Source organism: Vipera ursinii (genome assembly GCF_947247035.1).
Source record: "Vipera ursinii genome assembly, chromosome: 6".
Classification (NCBI taxonomy): Eukaryota; Metazoa; Chordata; class Lepidosauria; order Squamata; family Viperidae; genus Vipera; species Vipera ursinii.
Genome location: NC_139515.1, coordinates 56,525,426 through 56,538,165, shown reverse-complemented (window position 1 = coordinate 56,538,165; position 12,740 = coordinate 56,525,426). Strand labels below are relative to the sequence as shown.

Genomic DNA, 12,740 nt, shown 5'->3' with positions numbered 1-12,740 from the left:
AACAAAAATACTGCCCAATATTCAAGGCAGACTATCAGCTTGAACAAAGGAAAATATTCAAAAAAAAAAGAACTATTAGAAGAATGTTCAGCATCTTCATTTTTCAAGAATGCCACACAAAGCCTGCCTATTTTGGAAAAAAAACCGCACACTTGAAAGAAAATGTCAGAAGATTTTTATATTGGCTCACTTCATAATATTACATCTGTCTTTGGAATCAATTAAAATGCAATTGTGAAGCTCACAAATTGATGGCTAGAATTTTACTTTTCATATTTCATATTTATTAGCTGGATTCACATATCAAATTAAACTGTGAACTGACTGGTTTTTATGGAATAAGCTACAGTGTTTCAGGTCACAACTGAATAGGCCAAAACAGAAATCTCATTACAGCCCAGTACAGGTAGTCCTCAACTTATGACCATAATTAAGCCCCAAATTTCCATTGCTAAGTAAGACCATTGTTAAGTGAGTCTTGCCCCATTTTATGATCTTTCTTGCCACATTTAAGTGAATCACTGCAGTTTTTAGTACCATGGTTAAGTGAATCTGGCTTACCCATTGACTTTGCTTGTCAGAAAGTCACAAAAAGTGATCACATGACCCTGGGACCCATAAATATGAATCATTTGCCAAATGCCCAATGTTGCAATGGTCATAAACATGAAAAAGGGTCAGAAGTCACTTTTTTCAGTGCCATTATAATTTTGAATGGTCAGTAAATAAACTGTTGTAAGTGGTGGACTACCTGTACAATGCGGCTTGCATTTTCTGGCTAAATGGGACCTTTTGTAAACTATGTTTCAGGGCTTGTTTGAATCTATCCAACTGTTGTTTATTCAATAACCCATAGTTGAACATTAGTCTTTTCTACGCAGCTTGTTTCAGTAATCATATTTTTTGTTTTTCAAATCAAGATTTGGAGGATTGGGAACAAATAAAGAGTGTCTACATGCTTTTTCACCCTGTCTCCCCCCCCCCGCCCCTTTGGCCTTTGTATAAGACTTGCAAATCACAGATTTATAGTTCAATAATCACAGGAAATTGTGGTTTAAGAAAACCACGAAGTCTTCTATGGGAAAAAATAAGAAGAAATAAGATACACAAGTATTAAGTTTGTTCCTTGTTCTCTATCTTTCACAAAATGGTTGGAGAATTAGGAATCTGATGTCTGAATGCAAAATACATCTCAATTCACACATCATAGCCATTGTGATTGGTAAATCATGGCTTATGATGACATTAACATGAGAAGCAGCCTACATGGTTTGTTTAACCAATTCTAATTAAAATAAACCACGGATTAAAATATATAAATCCAGTCATAATATAATCCTGTGCATATACTTGAGTGGAAATGCTACTTAATTCAATGAGCAGGAACAGGAATGAGTGCACGTGATAATTTCAGATAATAACTATCTTGTAGTATTCAACTAAACCTTTTAAACACTATTTGAATATTATAAGAGATGCATATTAATTCCTGGTACAATTAAAATACTAGCAATGACCTTTCAGGATCAGAAAAAAATACTTTCAGGGGAGTCCTTGTCTTAACAATTATTTCAACAATAGTTAGAAAAAAGGGAGAGGACATTTGGATAGTTAAACCATCAAAATTATCTTTCCAAAAGAAACACTTCTTAATCTTCTGGAAGTTAATGAAAAGCATATTTTAGGAATACATGGCTTTCAATATTTTGTTTGTTCTTGTGAGACCCTTCCTACTATTCACACTTTATAGTTTACCCTTCAAATTGTAAACTGAAAGGATATTTTAAATTATTTGGGATTCACATCTTTGAGCCTCTAGGACAGAATGCAAAATATAGTTTTACAACCAAACAAAACAACTTCACTCATTTGCTGGGGATGCTGCAGCTGTAGTCAGGGATGAATGCTTCATCCTCAAGTGAATTATTACAGAAACCACATGTAAAACCATATACCATTATGTACTAGACCTTAGTCACACACCTTATAATTGCATCCCCTTTTAAGGTTAATATACAAATCTGTAATTAATTTTTTTTATAAAACCTATACTTTACTGCAGTTATAATCTCAGCAATTTATGGTTTCCTTACACCAGTATTTTTCAAACTTCATGCTGGCTGGGGAATTTTGAGAACTGAAGTTCACATACCTATCTTAAAACTTGCCAATCTTGAAAAATGCCTTGTTAACATCATTTGAAAACTACTAGTAGACCATATAACCTTTAATTCAGAACTTGCGAACTCCAAAATCAGCCAGGATAAGGAACAACTTGCCACAGGCTGTTATATTATGTCAAATTATTTCCTTGTTTTTGAGTCTCGGTATTTTGATTATTCGTGCCATTGGCAAAATGCAGTAAAAAGTCAGTTTAGCTGCTATTACAAGTTTTCCCCAACTTGGTGCCCTGCTGGACTACACTCCTATTTTCCAAAAAAAAAAAAAAAAATACCTGGCAGAATGAGGGCTGTAGTTGCAGAAAGCCGTTTCCTCCGGGCGAGAAAACCTCTGGTCAAGACTGTACGTGCGTCACTGCAACAGAGAGCAAGCGCCGAACTGATTTTCTTCCCCTTTTCTGGGTAAATGGCCAGCACTTTCCCATAGCCCTATCCCTGAGAAACAAGGAAAGGAAAACCCTCAGGAACATTACCGCCTTAAGGTTTAAGGCAATCCATCCCCTGTATGGCATATGGATCTACTGAGCCATAAACACGCTTCATCCTAGTAGGTTGTGAACGGTCCCCAAAATCTGCTTGCTTGACGCTCGGGGACCTAGTGGGTTTCAGCCGGGAGAAATCACACCTCAACCAAACACTCTGCTATCCACCGGGGAAACTTGGGTGTACTTACGGGAAACCCCCGAGTCAAAACCCCCCACGCATCCCCTGCCGGGGAGGGGTGCACACGTGAGATTGCGGCAGCGGCAGGGAATCCTCCGGCGCTCCGGCGCTCCCTGATTCATTCGGCAGCGTCCGCCCGCACAGTTCGAAAGGACCAATCAGCTGACGCGAGGCGGAGCCCCGGCCGGCAGGGCTGGGACGGGCGGGGGGGGGGGCGAAGGAAGGGAAAGCGAGTTTTCGGGTTGTGTGGATCCCCTGTGGCGTCCGGAGCCAAAGGCTGGGTGGTGATGCTGGTGCTCAGGGAGGATTCAAACGGAAGGGGATGCAGCGGTCATTGGGGGGGGGGAGGGGATCCTGCTGCCGTTAGTGTCAGGTGACAGTCACCGCGGGTTGTCTGGACCGAGTGTTGGTATGTCCTTAGCTCAGCGTTTCCCAACCTTAGGAACTTGAAGATGCGTGGACTTCAACTCCCAGAATTCCCCAGCCAGCTATGCTGGCTGGGGAATTCTGGGAGTTGAAGTCCACGCATCTTCAAGTTCCTAAGGTTGGGAAACGCTGCCTTAGCTGAGAAAGAAAGCACAGGATGTGCGGCAGGAGAGGCAGCTCTTGCTAAGTTTTTGCCTATCTCCACAGCCTGCTTTGGACTCGGGCCGCGGGTGTTAGGATTTAGGATTCCTCTGTATGCTTTGGTTAAAAAAAAACAACCTAAGCGGTTGCAACACCCAGCAGCCCTAACCAGAAAAGTCAGTGTGGAGGCAGAGAAATGGATCAGAAGCATAATCAGAGGTTCCTTATCCTTCCGTATAAAGCGTATTGCAACACAGCGCTACAGAATTCAAACAAGTAGTTTATGCCTATGTTTGCCAGGCGTAAACTGTGAGCCTTGGTTAACAAATGCACTGGATAGGCCACCGTGCAATACAGTATGGTGTGCTGATATATTGCTAGAATCATTGTGTTAAATTATTACACGGCGTTATCTCTTTGGTTTACTTTGGTTGTGAACTCAAGTGTTGTGGTTTGTTAACGATGATTGATAGTTTAGTGTACTATAGACCAGCGTTTCCCAACCTTAGGAACTTGAAGATGCGTGGACTTCAAGCATAGCATAGCTGGCTGGGGAATTCTGGGAGTTGAAGTCCACGCATCTTCAAGTTCCTAAGGTTGGGAAACGCTGCTATAGACAGACAGGTGCAGCCTACCTAGAACTCACTATTCTACATGGACAACACTTTAGGACTTCTTTAGAAAGAGAATAAGTGGTTATATAGGTTTAGGGTTTTTTAATTTAATTTTTATATTGTCTATTGTTTTGTTTTAATTTAGAGTAAGAGGTTACTTTATTATAAATTTGTACTGAAAAAAGAACTCATTTTTGTACTTTTTTCTTTTCTTTTGTCTTTTTAACTCCCCCCTTGTTCCCTTCCCCCTTTCTTTTAATCTTTTTTTCTTTTAATAACTCCAGCAGTATATTCAACTTTTTCTTCTTTTTTTCTACCTAAAAATAACAGATTTAAATAATCAATTGGCAATTGGAGCCTTGGTGGAGCAGTGGGCTAATGCCTCCTTAAGTAACACCAGCTGCCTGCAATTAGTGCAGGTTCGCATCCCACCAGGCTCAAGGTTGACCCAGCCTTCCATCCTTCTGAGGTAGGTAAATTGAGGACCCAGATTGTTGGGGGCAATAAGCTGACTTTGTAATAATGCTGCTGGGGGGGGGCGAAAGCCCTAATAAGCAGGCATATACATAGAATGAAGGCTATTGCTAAGCACATTGATTTGTGCTTAGATTGTAAGCCGCCCTGAGTCTTCGGAGAAGGGTGGGATATAAATGGGATTAAAATAAAATAAATAAAATAAATATTTGTGGTACCTCCTTTGATGGGCAACTAGTTCTATATTCCCTTTAAGGCTATTTTTATATTCACAGAAAAACTGACCTTCACCAGTCTATGAACACTGCCTTCGATAGTTGTTATTCTCCGGGCAAAATAGGAAATTCTGATTCTTTCAAATTATGCTGTCCCAGGTGCTCAGTAAGTCTTTGAGCCAATTCCCAGTTTGGAGAGATGAATCAATGTGTCTCTTTGAATGTGAAACTGTATCAAAGCAGGGAATGGAAAGTTGGCTGTCTTCTGATTCACAATACAAAATCCCTGTACCTGTCATCTGTTGTTCAGGCTACTTTTGAATATGGTTTTCTGGTCTTCTGAACTAATGCTGAACTTACGTATATATAACAGGTAATGTAAGCAAAATAAAGATATTCAGAACAGTGCTCAGTCAATGACCAAAATTTCCAGCCAATAGTCAAACTTCTTCTGAATGCATTTGTGCAAAACTGGAACAAGATTTGAAAGATGGCTGACCCCACCTGTCTAATCATCCTCCCAGCCTTGCTCTATATCAGGGGTGTCAAACTTGCAACATCACGTGGCATGTCGCGACGTATCATGACTTTTTCCCCATTGCCGGCAATGGGGTGCGTGTGGTTTTGGCGTGACACATCTGGGCCATGGGCCGGCAGTTTGACACCCCTGCTGTACATTAAGGAGAATTATTGGTGCATAGTTTTCCCATGAGATGGTGATATTTGGTAATAAGGGAGGGAGCCCACAAGTTTGTCTTTAATATGACTTGTATATAAGATCAGCAGCATTTGCCAACATTGTACCTACAGCAGGATAGATAGTGTGTTTTATGCAGGTCTAGTTTTCAATAGTTTAGGACCAAGAGATAGCTCTTCAGCTTGGCTATGATAAATATCCATTTATCAATTGAAGTAGCGATTTATAATGAACAAAGATGGAAATAAAAAGAAGAAATTGTAGTATATCATTTTAATTTCAAAAGAAATAACAGGAACTTGCTTCAAGCAAATAGAAATGTACTTTTGTTTCAAGGAATTTAAGAACCATGGCAAGTATTCTATGTAAACAGACACAAATGTAAACTTCAATGAAAATGATTTACTATGAATTATTTTAAGTGCTTTAAGAGAATATTTACCATACAAAAACTCTGAATGAATACACTGATGTTATGGATTCAAGTCTGTTGTCCCAGCTAACTTAGTTTAGGATCCAGTAAAATCCAGGCTTATCACTGCACATCCCATATTTCACAAAGAAGAGGTGTGAATTTGTGATTGTTAACTCTCCATGACATCAACATATCTGCATGATGGTGGTTAAAAGTCCGTAATTCTGTAATACGACCGAGGAGACAAGCAAAATGTTGAGGACTATCTGTGTGATGAAGCTTGCAGAATGTTTGCAGAACTTCAAGCAGAGGCTCTTGAAGCCGTTCAATAGAATCTCTATCCTTTATGTATTGCCGATCTGGTTTTAATTTTCAAAGAAGATGGGGAACAATAATAAGCATTATTTCATATATGTAAATTATGAAGACCAAAGTGTTACAATTGCAAGTGAAATACATCATTTCTCTGTTTATAGGCTATTTTGTTCCCATATATGCAGAATTGCTTGTCTCTAAAAAGTTGCAGTGTTAATGGGATTAGTTTTACTTATTAGCTTGCTTGATACTACAGTATTGTTTATAGAGGTTGCACACCCTGATTCTGAGATAATTCAAATTCCTATTGCTGAAATATTTATCTCTGTCATGCAAAGATAGTAAAAACAACTCTGGAATACTTTGCCTGCAGTAGAGCTGGCGTCTCTCTCCTTAAAAAGGCACCCAAAATTTTTATTCTCACAGGCCTTTGGCTCACAGTATTATATTAAATATTGCTTCATATTTTGTTCTTCATATTTTGTTTGGTAGCAGTATACAAAATCAAAAATAAACATGAGTGTGTTTTAATTGGTTTTGTTATATTCTTGCTTCAAAGAATGGTTACAATCTTATTTCTTTGAGATTTTAATTTAAAATCTATCCCATGCCTACAAAAATTACAGAATTAAATATTTTTTTTCATTCAAATCCTATTTTTATTTTCTTGGTTTCTGCCTTTAAAGATGGGCCAGGTTGACTATTTCTAGAGACTGAGAAAAAACAGGCAGTCTTTGACTTATGACCACAATTGAGCCCAAAATTTCTGTTTTTAAGTGAGATAGTTGTTAATTGAATTTTGTCCCATTGTATGACTTTCTTGTCACAGTTGTTGCCACAGTTGTTAAGTGAATTACTGCAGTTATTAAGATAGTAGCACAGTTGTTAAATGAATCTGGCTTCCCCATTGACTTTGTCAGAAGATCACAAAAGGGACACTGCAAGCATCATACTTAGGGATCATAGAAATCCTCTGGTAGGGTACGCTATTAGGGGGTACAGTGTTAGAACAACAGAAGAAAAAGGATTTAGGTGTGTTCATAACAGATGACTACAAAATAAGCAAACTGTCGCCACGCAGCTGTTTAGGCAAACAAAATTCTGGGATGCAACACTAGAGGGATCACCAGCAGGAAAAAGGAGGTCCTAATCCTACTATACAGGGCTTTGGTCAGACCTCATTTGGAATACTGTGTCCAGTTCTGGAGATCTCATTTAAAAAAAGATATTAATAAGGTTAAGTTCAGAGATGGGCAATAAAAATGGTGCAAGGTCTGAGGGACAAAACATATCAGGAGAGATTGGAAGAATTGGGTATGTACAGCGTGGAGGACAGAAAGGAAAGTGGGGGGCATTACTGAAACTTTTAAATATATTAAGGGTGTGAATAAAGTTCTAGAAGGCAGTATGTTCAATATTAAGGAAAAATCAAGAACATGGCATAACTTCAAACTGACAGGAGGGAAGTTCAAAAGTAATGTTAGAAAGTATTACTTCACAGAAAAAGTAGTGGAAGCTTGGAACCAACTTTCAGCAGAATAGTGGGTCAGTCATCAGTAACTGAGTTTAAACATGCTTATGATAAACATGCATCATCTGACAAAAATTAAAATAAAAATTCAAAGGGTAGACTCAGTGGGCCACTAGGCCTTTTTTGTCATGAGTTTTATACATTCCTGTATTTCTAAATACGTGCTAGTTATCAAGCGTCTGAATTTTGATCACATGACCACAATGTTGCCGCTTTGGTCATAAACGGTCATAAGTCACTTCTTTCAGTGCCGGTTTTGAATAGTCATTAAATGAATGTTTCTAAGTCGAGGACTACCTGTAACACAAATCCCACTAAACTCAGAGATTTCTTCTAGCTGGACCCCTATTGTTTTATGCTGCTAGTGATCAGAATTATTATTGCATCTTAACAGCTATGATATTAAATTTGTACTCGCTATTATGAATATGTGTTTGAAATACTTGGCCATAACTGTACTCCAGGGAAAAATAAATGCTTAGATACCTGCCTAGTATGGAAGGAAAGAGTTAAGCCTTCTACCTACACTAGAATTCCAAATACCAACCCTGGAGGATGCGGTCTGATGTAATATGTAGTTTGTCTTGTCTTTTGAATGTAAAAAAAAATTATTTGAAACATTTAATTCAGAAATGTCTATGATTAAACAATTATATCTCAACATTTGTAATCTTAATCAGTGTAGAATTTTACAAGTTCCTTTCTGATGCATTCCTTCTAGTAGAATGCTAGAAAGAAATATTGTTCACAACAGTATACATTTGGACCACATTTGGTATGAGGAGAGAAGCTGGTGAAAGACTGAATTTAAAAATGGGTCAGATTTAGACAGGGGGCTTCAAAAAGGGCCTGAGAGAGGTCCTTGGAATACTGCTGAGTGTTCCATTCTAAGCCATCTTCATTGCATGAACAGAGTAGGAAAGAGCATTTGGACTATATTTCCCATGCCCATACATGCACATATGGAGTGTGGCAAAGTGCACACATAGGCAACAGATATGCACTCACTCTAGAAATATTTGGTCAACATATTTTAATAATATTTACCATTTTTATATAAAAATAGCATTCTCTTTTTCATGCCTTTTTTCTTTTTTCTTCAAATTTGGTAACATAATTCAGTATTGATTGTCTAGAACAGGGTTTTTCAAACTGATGCACCCTAGGGTTTTGTGGTCTGAACAAGTCTAAACGATTGAGACAATGAAATTACCTGGTGATAAAATAACGATTGCTGTAAGCAGAGCATATTCTTCTTGTGTCATCTTGAGTTCCCCAATACTTTTATAGAAATGAAACATAGGTGTTATGTATTCATCTGAGATACCTATAAGACAATGTGGAAAAGTAGACTCTTATAATAGAATTATGTGGCAATCTATGGTAATTAAAATTCAGACAATTCAACACTCAAGTTATGCAAGAGCCTGAAAATCAACAAAGATAGAAATTACTGCATGAAAATCCTTTAACTTAAAAATAACCCTTCTCTAATTCCACATCAGATCTATTTACATTTGTTTTTGTTTTTTATTGTTTCATTATAGGATGGCTGTGTGCTATTTTATTCACAAGAGGGCACTATTTTCCTGTATAACAAATTCGAACACCAATTCTGCAAATCTCATAAATAAGTATCAGTTTATAAATGCATTCTATATGCCTTCTTTCAACTGAACTCAAACTGTAAAATAGATCAATGCAGCAGATTATTAATATTATTTGCAGTCATCTGTCAAGTTTCTGACGTATGGGCTTTTCAAGTGACTCTGAAGCATTGTTTACCTTAAAAGTCCTTTATTAGCCTCATACACCGGCAAATGCTTGCTCGAAAGAAGCTGGAATCTGAAATCTCTGCCCCTTGCACAATGTATTAAAACACAATTCTCCACCTTTCTAATTTTGTCATTAATCATATTCTCCAATTAAATTAAAGAATCAGTTTCCCTTCCATTAGAAGACCCCCCAAACCCTTATCATCTTAGTGAGAGAAATAGCCTTGAAAGTGCATTCCTACTCATTCCTACTCCTAACCTTAAACTAAAGCAATACACTAGTCTTAAAGCAATACACAAGTTTAGCATATGAAATGGCTACTTCTTCATCTCTTGTCAAGCAATAACATTAGATGTTAGCAGCATTGACATCATTATTTTACTGTCAAGATTCTTCTATTAATCAGAAATGGGGGGAAAAACAGCCCTGTTGCAAAATTTTAGCTCCCAATATCTTTTGCCATTGGCCACGCTGATTAGGGTTAATGGGATTTTTAGGTCAACCACATATGGAAACTCCCTACTGTTGATCTGTTTGAAGAGTTGACTAGTACATGTTTAATTTGAATACAGTTGAAATGGTTTATCACTAGGGGTTTTTTGTTGCAATATCTTAAATATATTTTGGGGAGCTGAATTTTGTTTTATTTTGAAGTGTATACGTAGACATCCCATTATTGCACTCCTTAATTTCCAAGAACCATATAGGTAGTAGAGAAACATAGTAGGAAATAATATGGGAAATTGGGCTCAAATCTAGATGTACAGGTTTAACTGGATGTTGAATCACTCTTCATATTATGCATAATATTTCCCTGCTACATAACTACCTTAAATTCATTTCAATATGTGAAATTGTAGGGAGGTTTTCATTTTATCTGTATAATAATAAATTGAAACAGTATAACAAAACAAATGCAAAGCCTGAAATATTTTCCTCTTTGGTTAAAAAAAAATCAGTAGTCTATGAAAATTGAACTTTTGACCAAGATCAATTGTAGGTTTCCTATCTGAGAGGCACTTTTTAATGATACTTTAAATAACCATTCTATGCTTATAGAAATCAGCTCATAATATCCTGTAGGTATATTTCACTGATTGATTATGAGGAATAGCTATTTATAGGTGTTTAGAAAATAATAAATAATAAAGTACTAAATTGACTGGAAACATTTCATGCTGCAGCAATTAGACAAGACAGATGTGAATGAACTTCAGTATCAGGGACCTCTGTGTCTGAGCAATAACAATAGCTAACTTCAGAATGAAGGAATTTCCATTTCTTAAGTAAATATTTAGCAATAGCATTTAGAATTATATACCACTTCACAGTGCTTTACAGCCCTCTCTAAGCGGTGTTACAGAGTCAGCATATATTGCCCCCAACAGTCTGTGGTCCATTTGATTAGTCAAGCTGTGAGATGAATAGGACATGAGGTCTAAAGGGCCTTCCAATCAAAGAAAGGGCACAGCTACCCCACAAAAGGAAGGCCTTGTGGACTACATCTGCAACATACTCTGAAGCAGGAGTTGTGACGCTCCTGAATTTTGAGAACATGATTGCAGGGGTGCTGCAACAGCGGTAACTTCAGGCACAGGTCGTAAATCCATTCAGAGTATCATAACTGAATAATTGCCGAAGAAATAGTCATAAGCTGAGAAGTCAATATTCTTTCTGTGTTTATTCTTTTTAATGATTTTGATTTTATATTTCTTTATCAGATAAAACTTCCATCTAGAGGGAGTTTCCATTCTTGAAGTGACTTGTGTTGTTCCATATGAGAAAATATTTGCTATGAATGAAGTAAAATACAATTTCTGAAAACTTTCTGATATTATTTTAACAATGTTACCCTTTAGGTGAATGGTACATTCAGTTGGTACTTGGTTATTGGTATAATTCAAAATTTATGTTCGTTTTCAGACAATTCTTTATTGTACATGCTATTTTAATTTCCATTGTTCAGCAATAAGCATTCACTTTATGCATTTATTATAGCTAGATGTTTAAATTAAAAGAAGAAAAACAGCTTTCAGGAAAGTGGTTTAGAGCTAATTAATTATAACTACGACAGCTGTTAATATGGATGAAGAGATCTTTCTTCTGGATAGGCTTGAAGCTGCCAGTAGATATTAAATCAAAATGTAAATTAGTTCTTGTGTTACTGAGAAGTAAACACACATTAATTACTCATGCTGTTTTACCTCATTCACGGTATCTTATCTATTCAAAGTATTTTCTTAATTCTAAATCTTTCATTAGAGTCTTTCTTTAGTTTTTCTGAAAGCTTTCACTTATTGCATTACTGAAGAAACTGTCCATTGCTACCAATATCTGCCTATCTAGTATGTGATTCAAGAAAGTTCTTTCTGTTGGGAAAATAAAAAAACACTGAGTAAGTGCCAGTATTTTCTGAACTGATTATTTTTCATCTAAGAGATTTTCTTTTTTTAAAAAAAACTATATTGTTAATTCACTCCTTGGGGTTTTCCACCTGGCTTCTAGTTGCATTAGTTGTAAATATCCAGGTTTTTTCCTGAACCAAATAATTAATCCTTTAAAAAATGTTTTATGACCTCTTGGCTTTTGGAATTTTATGGAATAGATTTTAGTAGTGCTGTTTGTGTATTGAAATCTTGCAGTCTGCCTTGAAAGAGTCTGGAACTGTAAACCAGAACAAAATCCAATAAATACAATTCCACTGCCAAATTACGGTTTTCAAACATGGTATTTGCTTTGGAAATGCATTGATTTTAAAAGCAAATGCACAAAGCTGCATCGGACATTCTTTGTAATTAAAATGCATGACTATAAATGAGCATTCAGAATGATCAAAAAAGTCATTTAAAATGCATTTACTAATGTTACAACTTCTTTTTGCCCATCTCCATGAGTTAGTTTGAAAACTGATCAATAGCATGGACAATAATAGCATATGCTTCTCTCCATAAAATAAAGAGAAACTATTAGGTACTGAACAAAAGCAGGTGAGAGTATTGCTGCTACATAGAAACATTTTTTAATCTAATATTTATGTAGAAGAAGTCAGGGCTATTTGCAAGGTAGCGTTCCATCTCACAAGCTATTTGGCTGTTAGTCTTACCGCCACTGTCACCATCCATACAGTACTGCCTTAACAGAAGGAAGTTACATCAGAAAGGTCACCACTAAGCTTCTTTGTCACATAGAGATCCAAAATGCACAACTGTCTAGATGAAGGGGATAACTGCTAACTGTTAAGGGAATTCAGAAGCCTGAATTGTGGCAGGTGACAAAAAAATGAACATCTATTT

The 12,740-nt window shown here is 36.8% G+C and overlaps 1 protein-coding gene across 2 annotated transcripts in view; it reads right to left on the bottom strand.

The window, feature by feature from the left end:
• Positions 1-5,945: 5,945 nt before the first annotated feature.
• NR1H4 (nuclear receptor subfamily 1 group H member 4) overlaps positions 5,946-12,740 on the bottom strand; it is a gene marked incomplete at both ends in the record, with an annotated part of 33,645 nt that continues 26,850 nt past the window's right edge. For both annotated transcript variants that reach the window (XM_083365536.1, XM_083365537.1), the window contains 2 exons: positions 5,946-6,184; positions 8,885-8,998. In XM_083365536.1, the coding sequence (XP_083221662.1) occupies positions 5,946-6,184; positions 8,885-8,998 (353 nt within the window). The remainder of the gene's footprint in view (positions 6,185-8,884; positions 8,999-12,740) is intronic.